Here is a 20,158-nt window from a genome sequence, read left to right on the forward strand (position 1 = left end):
GAATGAGAATCTTCTTTTTGAAGTTGATTGAAAATATTGCGTCTGCGCAACGCATAGAGATATTATCGTACAGTTGGGCAGATGGATGACCCTTCTAGGGCGGGCGGACGACGCGCCGCGGCCCCCTGACATACATACAAACACGTCTATTTTTAGATTTGTGATTCTCACACACACTATACGCTAGACACAAACAGATTATAATATTATTAGTGCGTTGGACGATCGTAATAACAGTACAAATGAACTGCAACGCTTGAGAGCTTTATGCGGTTCGCCTTATTTTTGCCGTTAGGAGATTATTAGACTATCGTATAATTACATTATGAGAATTATCAAAATAGATTTATTAAGTTAGTGACGCATTTTCCATATTTTTATTATTTTTTTTTACAATTCTATTGATATTATATGAATGTTTATTGTTTGTATGTTTGTTATTTAATCGCGTTTAAACGGCAGAACGGATTTGAATAAAATGTGGCGCATGGATAGTTAGTAAGTAGGTGGATAAGGATTCATGCAGACAAAGTCGCGAGAAACAGTTAATATAAAAATAAAATTCAGTATGTTAATATGTTTGAGGTTCGACTCTAACGTAACTCTTAAGCGCTGCGGCGTTTTTACTAATTTAGCACATAGAATATTTTATATACTGATTTACGCGGGTGAAACCGCGGGATACAGCTGGTTATAAATACGCATGTAAGCATCCTTATTAAGGAGTAATAATGCCAATAAATCAATAAGAAGGTGCGTGCTCCTCTGATGAATGTCGTGAAGATTGGTATATAAATACATATTTATTCTCTTTGTTGTCGGATATTGTGATCTTTGGGTATTTTCCCAGAGCAGGAAGGAAACGTTTTTTTATATCAATATTGATGGAAATAAATATTTGAACGCCAAACTCTTTGATGTGTTACGATGAGTGTGTTATATGTACTATTTATTCATTTTTATGTGTAAATATTTATAGTTGAATTGATTGCTTTTTATATATTGAATGACTAGTTTTTATACGCAATTTCGTCTGTGTGGCTATGATATATTGTTTGACCGGAATAAAAATAATCTATATTTTTCTCTATATATATTCCAATTTTCATTACGAATAGTAGTTGAAACATATTAGCGTGAGACATAAACCGGTAACGAATAAATACTCTTTCTTATTTGTTATTTATTTATTTAATACTTTATTGTACACACCAATTATATATTTTTTATTTTTTTATATAATTTTTTTTATACAACTTAGAATAGCAAACAAGCTGACGGCCCACCTGATGGAAAGTGGTAACCGTCGCCTATAGACATGAGCAGTACCATGGACATAACAGAGTATACTGTTTCGCCCATGATACCCCCCATGCGTTGTCATTCCTGAGGACTCAGATGTTATTCCTCTGTACCCAGTAAATTCACACCATATCCCACCCTTCAAACCAAAACACAGCTATGCAAACACAACTGCTTCACGGTTGAAACACGAATGGGACAGAGGTACCCAAGCAATCAACTTTTGTACAAAGTCTCCCTCTGGTAAAATATTATATATATAAAAATATGACAGAGATAATCAAATGTACAAAGGCGAGCTTAACTCTTATGTTATTATATTAGTACAAATTTGTTAAAAACATTAATATCGAATATTTTTTTCTTGTAATAATGAACTTTTCAATATATTCTGATGTTCATATACTTGTACAGCGGAAACGTTTTGTGTTAAACTTTCTGAATACCATATTGTAGTTGATCGTTGGTTTATACTGTCGTATACAATGATATCCTATGGTGTATTCAAACCACGGCTGTAACGGTGTCCCGTTACCCCACTCTCTAAGTAGAATACTGACACAAACAGTCAACGTGACGATCTAGTCATGACAGTAATTACCGTCTTTGTGGCTTTCGTCGCAGATCGAGATCCATCATTTAGATTACTGTAAATGTGATTGACATCTACCGTGTTTTTTGAAGAAAAAAGTAATAAGACATCAATGATTAGAAAGAAATCATGGATATCTTATTACGAAAGTTACAACAATAATACATAGAATTGAGGTATTAATTAAAAGTTAAGATACGATCAGTCATGATTCTGACATTAAGGCACGAATTCCTAATATAGAATTCTGTAAATACAGAAGTCTAAATAAGAATAAGTGCATTATATAAAATAAATTATTAAGATCGGTTTCAACGATTGAATATCTCGTAATATTGTGTATAGGCGTAATGAAATCTTTTGCCTTTTAAAGTAACTGTAACATCAATTATTCCAAATTTATTTATAATAGAGAACGATATTTGTTAATGATTCACTATTTTGACTTTTATCGTACATTCTATGTATATATATGACGAGAGACCGTAAGTTTAAGGTCATAAGGTACTAAAACTTAATATTGTAAGTTAAATTGTTAACTCTAGTGATAGCTGATAGCTTAATAATCTAAAGACGATGAAAGGCTAGCCTAGGCCACATTATATTTAAATTATATTATGATATTGTTTTGCAAAGAGGTATATACATATATGACAGTCTTTACGTCTATATAAAATACGTTTTTCAATATTAAAAAGTGACAGCAATCAACTGGTCAAACGCACTATGCGTAGGAGCATCATTTTTACATACATACTTATATCTGTTAGGATAATATTCATAGGGTTGCCACAAAAGATATTAAATATGAAAAAAACTAATTGTATGAATAATAATATTTTCTAAAAAAAGTTTTTGTAATGATTTGTGTGTTATTTTGATTCTGAATCGAGTAAAATAAATGTTAGGTAGGCATTTTTAAAAGTGGTTTATTATCCAAATTATTATGCATGTAAAAATTAATATTTATATATATATAAATATGCCACGTTAATAAAGACCTGCATGATCAATCTATTTATTAATCTAAACTAATGTTTAGTTGGACACTATATTTGCATTGTTTGATAAATAAAACATGTCTTTATGCTTTGCAGTATCGATGATGCTTTTGGTTACCATATTCCATGGCGGTCTTCGTTCGATATTTATTATTCTTTCAGTATCTATTATAAAAATTGTATATATTTCGGTAATTGTAAAAATATAACAAAAACATTTTTTTTATTGTTTAAAAATTAAATTTGCCTACCTACTGTATTTTACATGAATACTTCATTTATTTTCTTTTTATATGTTTGACATCCTTAAAAGTACGTTAATTTGACGTTTCAACAACGTTCTCAATTGGTGCCTACGCAGCCCGTTGCCTGGCCCTCTCCAGCTGGCTATTCACGAAATTACTATTGAGACATCATCCGCATTAATTATGCCCTATAAGCCCATTGATTTAACCAATGCATGCTGTAACTCTCTAACAATAGTTGGAAGTTCGCTTTATACAGTTAAAGTACTGGTATTGTTCTTTTATAACACTAAAGCTGTCATTGACGTTTATAATGCATCAGTCGTAGTGCATACGTAATCGTTAGCTAATTGAAAGATACTTTTCAAGGGTGTGTATAAAAATGAATTCTTGTATAGTGGTAATGTTGAGTTACTGAGCTTAAAATAATTCTTGATTGTATAATGTAATGTGTTTTAATGTAATAACTACTTAACTTACGTTAATAAGATCGAAAAAGCCCAACTAGTTTTGGAATCAATTCGTGATCCTTAGTCATGAATGACTATGATGCGAGCATGAGCCTGACTGTGTGCATCGGTCCGCGAGCACGCATTGTAGGCGCTTACGACCTCGTCACAAATAAGAAAGACGACGTTGGGAACTCTTCGAGTATGAACGACTGGTCTCCGTAGTCTTTCTCTTCGTTTGCCGTGTTTAATACCACTAGTGGTGTTGTTAAGTCGTCATGTACATACAGTATTTACAGTGTTGCCCTTCATCTCGACATCTTCAGAATTGACCGTGGATGAAACGCGGAGAAGCGGCTCCCAGGCACTCGAAAGTAGTCATCCTTGGTCTCCATTAAAATTGGACGGCGACTGTGTAATGTGATTTATAATGTTAAAATTCTTCGAATTACTTGACTAACATTTCTCTTGACTTATTTGCCTATACGTTAACTAGACGTCAGGATTTTTAAAAATCCTGTTAACGCTAAATATTATTTGTATATGTGTAGGTATTTATTTATTGTTTATAATAAGTTATAATTGAACTTCTTGCTTGTACTTCTGGTACATTTATTAGTGTTATAGTCTCTTTTAGTAATTTAAAACGATTGATATGTATTAATCGTTTTAAATTATTAAATTTACTGTTAGACCCTAAATTACGTTGAGTATATTAATTTTGAATCAAGTTTAAAACTGAAGTCTCTAACTAAGGCGTAAGTGACTTACGGTATCGAGACTTCAACTTTTGGCAATCAATAAAACTGGCGCTTGTTTCTTTAGTTAGAGCGCTCTATTTGCTGTTAATTTTTTTGTATGTATTCATAGGCAACGGAAACGGGCGTTACTGCAGCACTTAATGGTGCGTGAACACTATTAGACACTGGCAATATGCGCGTGGGAAAAACTATTTTTAAGAATTACAGACAAAAATTATTTCCATCGCTAAAACCATTCATTTGGAATATATTAATATTTTGACAGTATTTAATTGTGTTAGGAATATTTGTGTACATTGTATTTATTGATTTCACTGTTGTTAATAATATTACTATTCTTGAAACAAAGATTGGGAAGAAGGTCTCATAGTATGGTCTCTAATAAAAAAATTACACAGTCTGTGAAAATTGAGCAGAATATCTGCTTAGTTAGCACCAAGCAACCGGAGGTCTGTCTGCTTACTTTCTTACTTTCACATTTATAATATTAATATGCAAGACTATGCAATTATTATAGATATAATAGGCTCAATCGTTTTCGGCTATTATTTTTTCTTCCAATATGCAATACAGCCGCAATGCGAATATGTACGTAGTTATAGAGATCAACAAATTAACAGGTGACCGTTTCCTGTGGATCTTTTGAAAAGCCTCTTTTTAATGTTCATGTGCTTTATAAAAAAACGTATGTAAAAATTTTAGTTACTATTCTATTCAGTAGTTTCGTTTGTGGGTTGATTAGTTATTTAAGGTTCAGATTCAAAGATTCCGAAGATATTATCTAACTTTCTCTAACTTCATTTTCAATATTTCTTTTTGCCTATAATAAATAAATCCTGCCGATTGGTAGGGTTTATTTCCATGTCGGTCCTATGTTAGCTATTTTTGTGAAACAAAATCTTAAATTATATAATAGGTAGTATTTTTTTGTCCGATATGAGTCGTAATAATTGAGAATTCATTTGTCGTACCGCCCAACGCTAACAATTAGACATGTGCCCTACAGGACGCGATAAAATTGTCAAGACTAATGACGTGTTGAATATATAAAATATGCAATTAATTAGGTAACCCGTGAGAGGAATTATAATATTTATTTTTATCGTTTTCACTTATTGTAGGGGTATCCACTGAGCCTTAGTCGACAAAATGAGAAAGTTTTATATAATTTGGTGATTTGCATACTTATACATGTTTTTTGTTAATAATTCTTCGAGATAATCTCCATTTTGCTAAAAAAAAGAATTAATGTTTGCTCGACTTTCATTTTGTTACTGTTCACTTACAAAATTACAATTCACGAATGTTTAATTCTGTTTCCAAACTAGTAGTTAACCCGGATTCGAGGTTGTAAATTATGAATTATTTAACATGTAGGTGTTGTGCCTAAGACTTTGTTTTTTATTGAGTGTAGTAATGGTGAAAAATACAAATAATTAAAACACTTTCAATCTATCAAGTCATCTGTGAATATCTTATAACACAATATTGATTTTATTAAATAATAAAAAAGAAATATTAAGTATCGTTTTTCATAACTATAAAAAGCAAATAAGCTTATAGTTCATCTGACAGAAATTGGTAACCGTCACCTGTAAATTTCAGTGGTATCGTAGTCATGACAGAATACATGGTGTGAAACATGATACCTCTCATGGATTGTTATTCCTGAGAACTAAACTATAAATGGGGTTTACTTTTTTTTTATGATAAAGTAGGTCGGAACCGGAAGTCATCTTCATTCAGCACAATCTTTTTAACGATGCGATTCGTTCAGCGGTTACTGCGGTCGTTTACAAATCAAATTTGTAAATACAATTTCTACTACGTTACAGATGATTAATAAATTGATTCGTTGCTCTGTCATAACACATACGGATGAAGATTATAAAGGAATGTGGAATTGAAATATTATATTATGAAAATATATAATATTATTAAAATTATATTGCAATAATATTAAGCGATTGAATATGAAATAATTTACTTTAATAAAACAAACTTAAGCATTTATAAAAATCATTATGCGTAATTCATAAAAAATTCTGACTCTGTATGAAAGATTTTTCATACATAAATTTCTCAGCAAATCTTTGTACTGCTAACGTAATTGTTTTTAATATACACTCGTGTGTATTTGTTTTAATTGACTTCAGAAGTGACAGTAAATAAATAGCAAATAAAATAATAAAAATATGAAAAGATAACAATTAGCAATATATGTGATTCACACCTTTTAAGTTACAGTCTTTCGACTGATAATAAATTGAAAAAAAAAAATAGAAATGGGTTATTTAATAACGGTAATACACTGTATAGATAATTTGATGTGTTCTAATTTTCCTGACAATTGTTTTTATTAGTTTCGATTACTATGACAATAGCCTTCATTCATACTAACCGTCGTATTATCCGGTTCATCATCACACAAACGACTATTGTGTGTGGCGATTACACTGTGCCTATACAAATCATTTATTATTAGACACGTTCATTGTATTGAAATAGAGCATTAATTTAATTATTTTTATATAACTACTACACATCTGTTATTAACGATTATCAGTTGGTAATAATTCACTGTTTGTCTTATAAAATAATTATTTTAATAATCATTTTTTCTATGACTGTTTTAATGGATGATAATAAAAGATAGCCCTCAGCAATAAGACCGCCTTACTGTACTTATACAATTGTATCGTTATATTTGTTAATTGTCTTGCTTATTTCCTATATTGTATAAATAAAGTATACTCTTAATTGTTATAAGCTGACGAGGCACCAGTAAGCGATGATGGGTGAAAAAAAAACTATTGTGAGATACATGTAGTTTCGTTGGAAGCATTGAGGCTGTTAGTATTGTTACTAATAATCCCTTCCTCCTCCACTCTATAATTTTATAGACACACACTAGTGGGAGAAATTTTAGAAAATGTAAAATACCAACTACTATTTTTATCTGATGGACAGAAGGAAGGAGATTAATGCCTTTTATCTAAAATTATGTTTTTTTTTTATACAACTTAAAATGGCAAACAAGCTGACGGCCCACCTGATGGAAAGTGGTAACCGTCGCCTATAGACATGAGCAGTACCATGGACATAACAGAGTAATACTATTTCATCCATGATACCCCCCATGCGTTGCCATTCCTGAGGACTCAGGTGTTATTCCTCTGTACCCAGTAAATTCACGCCATATCCCACCCTTCAAACCGAAACACAGCCATGCAAACACAACTGCTTCATGGTAGAAACACGAATGGGACAGAGATACCCAAGCAATCGACTTTTGTGCTAAGTCTCCCTCTGGTATGTATATGTGGTATGTATACAAATATATTCGGATTCTTGGCATAACGTACAACCTTTAGGTTGGCTAGATGAATTTTAACATATAGATGAATGGGTTGTTAAATTCGTCATAATATTTGATGTTGTTATTAAGACGAGAGATAAGAGCTGTATAATAGTCACATACCACGTAATTAGTTCCTCTTTTACAATAGTTAATTAGAAGTTAATAAGATATTACCAAAGATAGTGATATTAATGAATCTTATATAAACCTATGTGGCAGTGTCTCCGACCTCATAGTGACAGCGATACAAGATTTGATTTCATAATTTGATAATAGCGACAATGCCAAACGAAATACGATATATTCTTTCCTGTTGTAAACTCTTATTGTCTCTTACATGTTGTGTGAACCGTTCCGTTGTGTAATTTTTAAACAAACAAAGGAAGCGGTCCATTTTCTATTAGGGTATGTTGACTAATGCTATATTGTAGACCAATTGGTAATTTTAATAAATTTCACTGTAGACATAATTTAGAGTAAATAAACTTGTTGCTTTACTCTGTAATTCTCTTACAGAGTAAAGTAACAAGTTTAATTAAGTTTAACAAGTTATAAAATAGTTTAAGAATTTCTGATTTTAAAAGGTCTTTTACTTATAGAAACCTAAATTAATATTTTCTAAAAAATAGAGATCCTTACAAAAATTACAATGATGTAACTCAAAGTATCAATTTGCTTATTAAAGTTAATATACAATATTTATCTTTTTATAGTCTATTCGAGCGTAGCTGGAGTGGATCGCTAGTTATTGATGTTGTGACTATAATAATTAGATATATTTTGTAAAAATGTTTTTAAATTATATATAAATTATAATTTATTTATTTACAGAGCCGCCACGAGTGGCAGCGGCAGTCGGGCCACGCGGCAAGCGGGTACAAACGCCTCAACAAGTGCGCACACCCCCGGTTGCGCTCACCGCACCGCTGCCCGCTCAGCCACGAGAACAAGCCGCCGCGCTTGCACACGCTGCCAAAGGCGTCGAAGCTTTGGGCGTTTTGGTGCAGTATTTAGTATTCCGTGTAAGTATTTTTACACATATGTTTCAATTTGTTTGTGCCTGATATTAAAGAAAATTTGATGCCCCATAGTTTTAGTAGAAAATGCACGTGTGGTATTCGCATCAACTCGTTATTACATTCTTTAACACATGTAGGTAATAAATTATATTATGCCTATATTTTATTATGTTATTTTCAGTTGGATGCATTAAATGGTGGCTCATGGCGATTAGAAGCAGAAAAATGGCGAGGAGTAGCAGCTGCGGAACGCAGCAGTGCTGCTCGAGCTGACAGAGATCGCCAACAACGCGCACAAAAAGATCTCGATACAAGTTAGTAGGCTAGACCATGCTAGACAACAAAATAGTATTTTAAATTCAAGATTTTTATAATCACATCATTTTTGTTAATATTTTAGTTGCGGAATGTCTGAGCAAGATTTCAGAATTGGAGATAGAAGTGTCGTCAAAGGAAGAAGCTAACGCTCGTCTCCAGGCCACTCACATCGAAGAAGTTGCTGTTCTTGCAAATGATATTAAGGGACTTAAGGTACTAAACATTTGTTATTATGTAAAATTTGAATAAATTATATGACATATATACAACAAATACAAATAATTTATGTATTATTTTCAGGACACCATCGAGTCTCTAAAACATGAAGTAGCCGAGAGTAGGGCGCGACTACATGCGCACAGCGAAATCGAGCGAACCTTGCGCGCGCAGCTTGAAGCAGCGCGGGCTGAGGTAGAACATAGCAAGCAACAATTGCGCGCAACGGCCGATGCGGCGTGTGACAAGTCTTGTACAATGTGTGACGCCGCCTGCGATCCGGTCCGGTGCGAAGCGGAAGATTGCGAGCTGCGATTATCTGCGAATGAGGAACTGAGCACAGATGCCAACGAATTAGCCGCTGAGGTTAATATCTATTTCTATTAGTCCTAATAAACATATAGATCATGCCAAAAATCAGGCACGTTTTCTTGTATTGGTATGACAGCTGTGGTTTTGGATTGATTATATGAATTACTAGCTATTTATGACATAGCTGTTTATAGATAGATAGATAGTAATGTATTTAAAATGCTCAAATTATATAACAAAGAGTAAGCACTTTTTAAACAAACCACCAGGTCGTTATTAATTTAGTATGAAAGGTAATTATTTTACTATTGAGCATTTTCGTGAACAGGTACGCTCCCTTAGAGCAGTGATAGAATTAAAGCAAGCGGAGATGGCGTCACTCCGCGATGCCCGTTCAGAACTATCCGCGGAGCGCGAACGACGTGCCGCAGCAGAGCGCGATGCCCGTGCTGCGAGGCACGCCGCCGAAGAGTTGCGGGAGCGGGCCGCCGCACGGCAACGCGACGCCGACAGGTTGCGGGACGACAATAGGAGGCTCCGCGACGCGGCCGCACGGGACAGAGACCACGCCACGAGATTGGCAGCTTTGAACGAGGAGCTCAGATACAAGCTTAGGCAGAAATCTCAGGTGACTAATTCAATTCATTCCACATAAGTGATAGTGAAATCTATGGTGTCAACATATTGCTACTAATTTTCATTTTGTGATGAATTTTTTTCAGTATTGATGTTGATTTACTAATTTCGTATTAATTTAATAGAGAATTATAACAGTAACGTACTACAGCTTTTTTTTCCGGAATGACGTAAATTTTGTTTTTGCTATTCTCATAAAATATTTAGGAGGAAACAATTAAAGAATATTTATCTTTATAATACAATTTCTTTGTAGTCATTTTATGATGGGTGAGGTTTGCGTTTAGCAAATTAATTAATTGGTTGTTACGATTATGACAATGATATTCTTCTATAGCGTTGTAGACAATTAACTGAATTATATTCAATTTTATATTCAGGGTAGGTGTCTTAGCTAAAATATACACTCTTCTGTTCAATAACAGTATTTTTGTTGTATTTGTAGGTGGTATCGCTGTTAGCTGGCGGGGGTTACATAGAGCGTCCGCCGATGCGCACACGCACGTCGTCTGCCGACTCGGTCCGCTCGTCCTCGCCGCCGCCCGACTCGCCACCGTCGCCGGTGGCGTCCCCCGCGCCGGACTCGCCTCCGCTACCCGCTGTCAAAGGAGTCGTTGAGAAGCACGACTCTGTCAGTTGGGTGCTTGAAATAGAAGAGACGCCCGAGGAAGTGGCCTCGAGGTAAAACGATTTCTTGCTTCATATCATTCGAAATTCATTACGGGGATTTTTAAGGTTAGAGAAAAAAGGCATTATTTCAGTTGCGTGTAACTCCTTAAACTTAATCGTTAATTAATATCAAGTGAAATTTATTATTAAAAAAACATATGCTTATCAAAAATGTTAAATATATATTTTTCTTCTGTTCTTTCTTATTTAATGAAATGAGTTTATTTCCATTAAACAATCTTAAAATTAATAAAAAAAATAATATTTATTTGCATTAAACAATCTTAAAATTAATAAAGAAATTAATAAAAAACTATTTTGGCATCTGTTTAATTGCCTTCAGCAATGTAGGCATGCAAATGTATAATTAATATTATTATATTACAAAATTTTATATAAAGTAAAATGATTATAATGCCATTTGACTTAAATGTAGAAATATTTTAAGGTGAACCTTAAAATATTTCACTTTCGTATACAAGTTTACTCGTAGAACTCGTATACGAAAGTGATATATTAAATAATAGAACATTTGTAACCGTAATAAAAATAATTTGCTTCTTAAATTCGTGATTTTATAATATTTCATGATATACTATTTTTACCAGAGGTATTTACCATAGGGAGACTTTGTTTTGTACAAAGTTGTTTGCTTGGGCACCTCTGTCCCATCCGTGTTTCTACCGTGAAGCAGTTGTGTTTGTATGACTGTGTTTCGGTTTGGAGGGCAATATGGCAGTGAATTTACAGGGTACAGACGAATAACACTGAGTTCTCAGAAATGACAAACACAATACCTATCATGAGCGAAACACGAATGGGACAAAAGTCCATCGACTTTGTCTATAAAGTCGGACTTTTTTTATTTTTCATTTTAAGTATATAAAAAAATTTTAAAATATATAGTGATGTCATTCTAAAATCGTAGGATATAATCATTGTTTGTAGTAGCTTATATTTACTTAAAAAACAATTATTGGATTCATATGGCTGCAGTGTAAATTATTTAATTGTTACCACATATCTTAGCATGACTATAAAATAGATTTTAAAATATCATAAAATAATAATACACTACAATACAATGACATATATTTTATATATTACGTAACGTAAATTTTTTCGTATTTATTTTAAACGGATTCTTACATGATTTTATAATTTTGTCGCCCATTAGTACTACTACCCAATAGTCACGCACTAATTAAATAAGTAAATGAATGATAATTGTTATTGTTTCAGGTTGGCAAGAAGATCATCGTTCCGTACAGCTGCCTCCCCAAGTGGGGTAAAGCGCCGTGGAGGTGGTTCTCCGGGTAGCGGTTCGCCTGCACCGGCGTCGCCCGCACCTAATGCCTCCAAACTGTTCAGGCCAGGAGACCTCGACTTCCCACCGCCGCCTCCCCCTCTAAAAGAATCAGCGGGGGAAGCGATTTACATTTACGATGACCGTCAGTATTGAAACAGATGAAGTATGAAATGGAGAAGTATGAAGGAATTATGATTCGTGAAATACTAGTCTCGCGCTCGTTGAGTCGCTTGAAGGTAAACCGTGAGTCGGCGCACGGAATATCAAAACTGGAGAAGGCGTGACAAAACCTCATTTGATATTCTTGCCGAAATTCGATTCTAGTACTGCATGTTACACAGTCATAGGTTTAATAAAAAAAGTGGGACCCAACAGGAATGTTCGCAATTTATTATTTAATATAACGTTATGAAACAACGTTATGATGATTTTACTATGGTTTTGCATGGTTTGTTAGGTGAAAAGGAATATTGATTGTTCATAGGATTTGGGTTCGACTGCGCAAGTATCGTAACGTACCTATTAATTTAATGGACACTACGACTTATTTATGTAATGTGCTTGGATATATTTCATGTTTAAAATGCAAGTTTGCTCTTTCTTAACAGAATTTAGCTTGAGATGGTAATTATTATTCTCGTAAATGTTATTACAAACAATACCTTAGATACTTTGTAGATATTATGTAGATAAAATGGAGCTACAAACATAAATTGTTTCAATTTTATCTTCTTACATTGCTGAAGTGTTGTAGGTGGAAAAGCTATTGAAATAAATTATGTTTGCAGCGTATAACCACATTAATTATAAGTCTCTGCTTTTCCCAAGATTATGGCCTTGAATGTTTATTGTGTATTATGAATCTGGCTACATTTTGAAGAAAAGTGTTTATGTACCTGTAAATTGTACCAATGAATAAAATGTTACTATATTCCGTTCACTAATGGAAATAATATAATATTCACTATAATTATAGTCGTATATTTACTCATATAATTATATAGAAGTCTTCTTGCTCATCAATATAAATTTTATATTATACTAACTTATATGTAAAATAGATAAAATTATATACTGTTTTGTTAATGTTTTGTTCTTTCTTGAAATGCTTTCTTCCTTGACTCTTTTATTTCCCTTTGTGTGTTTTCTGCTTTTATTCATTGGTGCAATTGTTCTCAATTGTAATTGTTCATAACTATAAGAAAAACATTTTCAGAAAATGTTGTATCCTGTGTATGGCGGGTCGATAGCAGGATGTTGTCTGCATTAATTAGCAATAGAGTGATCTTAAATGTTTATATTGTTTTATATCCATTGTCGTATTTATAACTTAATTATTATAGTTTATCGTGGTTGTTGGCACTGTATTATTTTTATGTACAAATAACAATTTTAATGATGAAAAAATTAACTTAGTTCTAAGTGAAACATAGTCTGCAAATAAGACATTGTCCCTGCAACATTTATTGATGCTGATTGTTTTCTTTAGATTGGTAATTTGCTTTTGCAGTGATGTGTTTTTAAATTAACGTTTTAGGTATTTTACTTTTTATTCATAAAAAGAATGGTTTCACTACTTAGAAATCGTCATTAAACATCTATAAGAAGCCAAAGAGTCCCATTGCGTAAACTCTTTGTCATGTTCCTTATGTTGTTGCTTAGCAAACACAATTTGCATGCGTTGGAGTTGTAAATTCAAGTAACTTTTTATTTATTTTTAAGCTAAACAATATAAATAATACCATTCCAAATTAAGAATTGTAAGCGAAAATAATTATTACTTGATTACGGAAGATATTAATATAAAAATAAAAATAGTACGTTAAAACTGTATGTAGTTTTATTTAACATCATCATCATCATCATTTCAGCCATTATCTGTCCATTACTGAACATAGACTTCCTCCATAGATTGTCATAAAAAATGGTCCTGAGCCACCTGCATCCGCTGATTCCTAATAATGCATTCAAGATCGTCACTCTATCTAGTGAGGTCGTCTTACAATGCGTTTGCCCGTACAGAGTCGCCACTTAAAAACCATACATACGTATACTTAGTTGATATCTGTTAGGCATCTTATTTTCTAAATATTCTACCAAATATTTTTATAATAGATATTCTATTAATAAGTGTGCTAGTTCTGGAGTTCTGGTGGGATATCAGCTTTAAACAAGCTGATATCCCACTAGATGGAAAAAGTTGGCTATCGCAGCACTTTCATATTACAATTACGACTACAATACAAGGAACAATTAATGATCTAACTTGGCACGTCTTGAATGGCTTCACGACAATTCTGGATTGCTCTGTGTAGACGTGTCCATTCGACGACTAGTAGAAAATATTTTTTTAGAAAAGTAGAATACTGCTGCTCACATCTGAAGAAATTTACGCAATTACAGAGTACGGAACTGTGGAGAAATATTATTTTTCCTGTTAGAGATGACATTACATGAAAGGTATTGAGACCATCACAGTGTTTTGTTTGATGTACATGGTGCTGTTCATGTCGCTTCAGTGCAATCTGTAGAAATAAGAGGCATACTACTTAATAAGTGAATGTAAGCATGCCCCGATTTTTGTTAAGTTAAAAGAAGATAAATAAGTTCCCAGATGGATTATTAAAAACTCTTGGGTTTTTTTATAATTCGTAGGTTCGTTATAAGCTACATGATGGACGACAGTATAAAATAAATATAATTTACATCAGTAAAATCGTCTGCTATATTTATTATATTGGGGTATATTAATCGTAGCATTAGTTAAGTTACTATTATTCAATATTTTTGTAATTTTGTCATCTCACGTCTAAATAATAATACAAATAAATATTGAAATGTTTTCGAATTTATAGTTGAATCATCGTTACTCATCAGGTTAACCGTTTGACTGTGGTCATAAATTCCAATTCATGATCACATTTGTTGGTTGACCTTCGTCAATGTCATCATGGAGAGAAAAACTGCAGCGTATCGTAATTATCTCATGCTGTTTACCCCTATAGTCGATCGAATTTGTTTATGTAGATATAAATTTTTTTGGTACAATGAATTACGTTCAAGGACACAAGCAGTATGAATTTTCACTGTGCTGTTTTTTTCGTATTAAAATTTTGCGTGGATTTTTCCATATAATTTTATTTTTCCATGTTATTTTTCCATATAAGAATGTTACAGAAATGTATGGAAAAAATTTGCTCGCGAGAAAAACGCAATCTAGTACCATCGTAGTTATAAAATTCCATTAATGTCCCCCTATTGGACATGAGTATCACTACTTAAGAATAGGAGAGTAATTTACTATTGCCAAGTTGTAAAATTGACTTGGTACAGGTAGGGGTTTATTTTGAGTTTTATTGTATTTTGTGTAACAATTGTTTACGTCATTATTGTGATATATTCCCTTAGTCACTTCTTTTGACAACCTGGTCCTGAAAACGAAGACACACTATATTCTTACTGACTATTACCACACAAATGGTTCACGTACATTGATGTTTAATCTCATTTAAATATCTAGCCAAGAAATAGGTCTAATGTGTTTTAATAGTTTATATTATTTCCAATGTGGTAACGTTGGAAATAGTATAACATTGTTTTTTACTATTTATTTCGTAACAGGAAATAATGTTGATATTTACTTAATGTTCATTTCAAGACCTTATTATAATAATTACTTAAATTCCCGAATTACACAAATGATATAATATGACCATTTAATAATGAAGTATTTCATGTATACGAAAATGTACTTAATTTTATTTTTAACACGTACGATTCGGGTCTGATGACTACAATCCCTTTTTGTTTTATTAATGCTTCAGAACGTGAATACATAAATATCATTTGTTATAAAACCAATTGTTTAAAAAATTTAGTTTCATGAATATTTTTGCTGGTTTTTAAATTGTTGAACTCTTTAACAACCTGAATATGAATATGTACTTATTACAGAATTTAAAAAGTATGATACTTATTCTGAAGTCATAAAATAAATTAATAGTAGTAGTAATTAGTATGTACACAATACATTTTTATTTCTGTAATGGGAATTGTCATTATAGAAATATGAACTTATTGCGTTACTTGACATTTTCAGATACGGATACAGATACAACACTTTAGTCATTTACTATTTGAATTACAGAGTATTGTGTTATTCACAGTGCTATTCATAGGCAAAGATTACCACTTTCCACCAGGTGGGCTACCGGTTTGTTTGCTAATAAAATCTAATGTTATTATTTTATTACGCACGATATACTGTGCGAACACAGAGACAGCATGGTCTAAGATTCATGCGGTCAAGCGAAAAGAGACTATCCTGCTCTCAACGATTGGCCGCACTATGCCTTCTCACTAAGTAATTGTAAAGGTTCTAGAGATTTGTTCACCTTAGTCTCTGCTACGATACAGACAGCTCTCCTCTGTAGAACATCTAGAGCGTGTAGGAGACCAAAGCCATCCCAGAGATGTGAGCAGTACTATACACACGACCTTACTTCTGCTTTATATACTGGAAGGCTCTACTCCAGTGTAAAGTTCCGTCACGCTCTATTCACAACTCCAAGTTTTTCGATGTTGTTTTAGCCGCACTTTCGATGTAGTTTATATTGGGACATAGCGACATTCTGCATAAATCAAGCTTGTCTCTTATTACGACAGAAATGCTATGTAAGTAATGAGTAGGAGAAAAGAGGGATTTTTTGCGGAGAACACACATGCTTGTGTCTTATTAGGATTAAATGCGTTAAGATTATTGTCCTCTCAAGCAGAAATCTTGCATAGTGTTTCAATGATTTCGTCAACAAGTGCATCTCATCTTAATTGGATAATGGAAGGACCCGCTGACTGTGAGCTGTAGTGCTGAGTATTTCGCATGGACGGTGTTTTCGTCAGTATAGCAGTGGATTTGTTCACAAGACAATTCGTTAATATAGATCAGAAATAATGTCGATAACAGCACTGATCCCTAGAGAATACTAGTTTTAACTACTTTGAATTTTGAGGTATTTTCATCTACCAAAATGCAAACTACTGTCTGGCGCAAAGTCCGCAATGCTGCTACGAAGTCGGTTAGGAAAGCTTTATATTGAAAGCTTGAAAACAAGGAGTACTTCAAGGCTATTTTATAAGCTGATTTAAGATCGACGTTTGGATGTTTGGTAGTTTGCGCTTTAATTCAGGCACCATATGTTGCGTTTTTAGCCGTAACAATATCAACGTACCTCTTATTGTACCATGGATGACATTTTTCCTTACTGAGGATCTTCGATGTTGAAATTAAATATTCCATTTCACATAGAATCTATCTTCAGTGATGTCCTCTGTACATGTTGATGGATTGTGATTCTTAAAGCTGAGCTGCCTCCAAAAATTGGATGCAAAATATTCTTGCATACTATTTGCGTTTCCACCAAAGATGTGCAAGGTAGCTGAGTGGTGTAAAGATGCGTAGCGACACTGTAAAAGAGACGGATTTGGCGGAGTACAAAATTGAACTCTCGCTCAGCTACTGGCCATCCCCCAACTGATCACAAAACAATGGGCACAGAGACCCACTTTTTGACATCAGATTTAGGTAGGGGCTGTGATACGTAGTTGCCAAACTGTCAGAGGAACTCTTACGTTTGTAGCTTTTCCACCAATATAGGTAGGTACGAAAAGAAAGAGACGATTGAGAAGAAAGGAGAGGGGTATGTTGAGAGTGAGTAAAGAAAGTCGGCAAAAAAGAAATGAAGGACGTATGGAGAAGCTGGGAAAGGGAAACAGCAGTTGCGCAGGGGATACTAGGTAAAAACTACATTGGATCGGAAGGCGTAGGTCGCATGCCCGTGTATCCTTACTATAAAACCGGACGGATTATTAGAGGAGAACACCCCTGACACCATCATGTTTTAAAAAGATACATTTACTTATAATAATTAAATAAATCTCTAAAAGATTTATTCAAAAACAAATCAATGATATGTGCCAAGGTAAGTATGAAAAACTGTAAGTGGCGAGGACATACTGATAACAACTTCTATATAAACATTTCATATGTTATCGAGGGATAATTTGTGAAAGTTGCAAAATGAACACCAGTTTATATATTTTTTTATTGCTGGGTACAGGTAAGTTTATTTGTATAAGTCGTTGACGTGGGTAGAAAATTAATTAAATTTTCGTACCTCTATAATTACTATTTTTTACTTGTTTGTTATAATTAATAATTGGAAGACATTTTTATAATTAATGAAAACTGAGCAAAATTAAAACAAACGAAGAAAAATTGTATGAAAATTTATTTTTAACTTATATAGTGGGAGGCAATGTTGTAGTAAAATCCATTATTATTCTGTTATTTTTTATAATTTGAATCTTGTAAAAAGGACATGGGCTAATCAACTTTTTAAGTAGAAATTAGTGCCATCTGTATATTTACAGACGTCAAGTTTCACAAAGAATATATATAATAGTACTTTATGCTTCAGATTTGATATTGCAAATAGACAAAGTGTTAAAAGTGCTGCTAATACTGAAAAAGCCGATCTACTTATGGTATCTAGTATAATCATGTATATGCAATGCATACATTGATTTGCGGTGAAGTAAAACTAAACTTTTATGTGCTAATGGTAGTCTAAATCGTAAAATTAGCCTGCTTTTGTTGCACGTTGCGGACCTACTTAGCCATTACAACCTATAAACATTCCACGTAAAGATGTAGGCAATATAATAAAAAAAACAAATTATGTGACATGAATTGTAAAGGTAGTCATTCTTTTTAATTATTTAGGTATATTATGTACTTAAAAAAATAGAAACAGACATATTTAAAAGACGAATTTGCCATAAACAAAATTTTATTTCGAAAAAATTTTTCCTTAAAGCAAATCATAATTGTATATACCCGAATAAAAATAAAAATTATATTTATATTGTTAAGTAGTTCATAATTTTTACTTACCTAAGTGTGGAAATGTCAATTTATAAAACCATATAATTTTCAATGTTTCTAGTTGGGTTATTTAAAAAGTACTCTACTAACGAATTCATGTTAATCACGCTACTAGTATATTTTTTAAACTGTTACTGAACATTAGCTTTTTGACAGTAAATAAATATTTGAAAAATTCTAAAGTAGATTATAAAGTAGGTGCAAAATTTTTAGTAGTATTTATACGACGAATTCTAAGATTAAAATTTCAGTTCACTATCAGAGGACTTTTTAAATAATTAGTTGAAAACATTGAAAAATGTGGAATCGTTTTTTGAAAATTTACAAATAACAACGACGTTGTCATACTTCGTTTTGAACACTCTTAAGAGCGTAGCTTAAACAGTAAATTGATTGGAACGCCGGCCAAATTTATATTTATGTATTCTTTTTATGTAGATATTAAAACTTAAATAACTATCTTATATTTATTAATTATAAATTACAACTTTATTAACTATTGATAAATATGCTAAATAGTATTTATTTATACTAATTGATCCTGAAAACTTTGTTCTGCTATATAAATTAGGGATAGGGACACTCTAATCACCAAACGTTATAAAATATACTTTACGGCTTATTCTCATACCAAATATATAAAAAAAATCATAAAAATCCATTGAGCCATTTCGGAGAAATGCAACCACAAATACCGTGACACGAGTTTTTATTATACGAGTATATATATAGATTTAATACAAAAACGATCCGATAATGTTTAGATTCAACAAACTTTAAAATCGGGACCATTCAATGAGAAGAATACGAATGATTTTAATGGCGGAATCACTACGACATCGTTACGAGTGTCAGGCTACTGGTTAGTTAGAAAGATGTTTTTCAGTTATAATGTGTGTGTTATGTTGTGTATATGTTATAGTGTTTTTGTTACAGTTGTATGTGATGACTCGCCCTTGTTGAGACTTTATTACAGGTGAGTCTTTGAGTCTTTTATTGTATCCATATTTATTCATATTCGCATA

The 20,158-nt window shown here is 32.7% G+C and overlaps 1 protein-coding gene across 1 annotated transcript in view; it reads left to right on the forward strand.

Moving 5' to 3' along the window:
* Positions 1 to 14,018, forward strand: part of LOC113512638 (uncharacterized) — a 114,172-nt gene extending 100,154 nt beyond the window's left edge. Inside the window, exons 6-12 of the mRNA XM_052900267.1 lie at positions 8,543 to 8,733; positions 8,912 to 9,044; positions 9,131 to 9,261; positions 9,349 to 9,630; positions 9,905 to 10,204; positions 10,658 to 10,893; positions 12,124 to 14,018. Coding sequence (XP_052756227.1) covers positions 8,543 to 8,733; positions 8,912 to 9,044; positions 9,131 to 9,261; positions 9,349 to 9,630; positions 9,905 to 10,204; positions 10,658 to 10,893; positions 12,124 to 12,343 — 1,493 coding nt within the window. The 3' untranslated portion in view covers positions 12,344 to 14,018. The remainder of the gene's footprint in view (positions 1 to 8,542; positions 8,734 to 8,911; positions 9,045 to 9,130; positions 9,262 to 9,348; positions 9,631 to 9,904; positions 10,205 to 10,657; positions 10,894 to 12,123) is intronic.
* Positions 14,019 to 20,158: the final 6,140 nt, after the last annotated feature.

The sequence above is a fragment of the Galleria mellonella genome, unplaced genomic scaffold (genome assembly GCF_026898425.1).
Source record: "Galleria mellonella isolate WM207_F2 unplaced genomic scaffold, CSIRO_AGI_GalMel_v1 utg64, whole genome shotgun sequence".
In the NCBI taxonomy this organism is placed as follows: domain Eukaryota; kingdom Metazoa; phylum Arthropoda; class Insecta; order Lepidoptera; family Pyralidae; genus Galleria; species Galleria mellonella.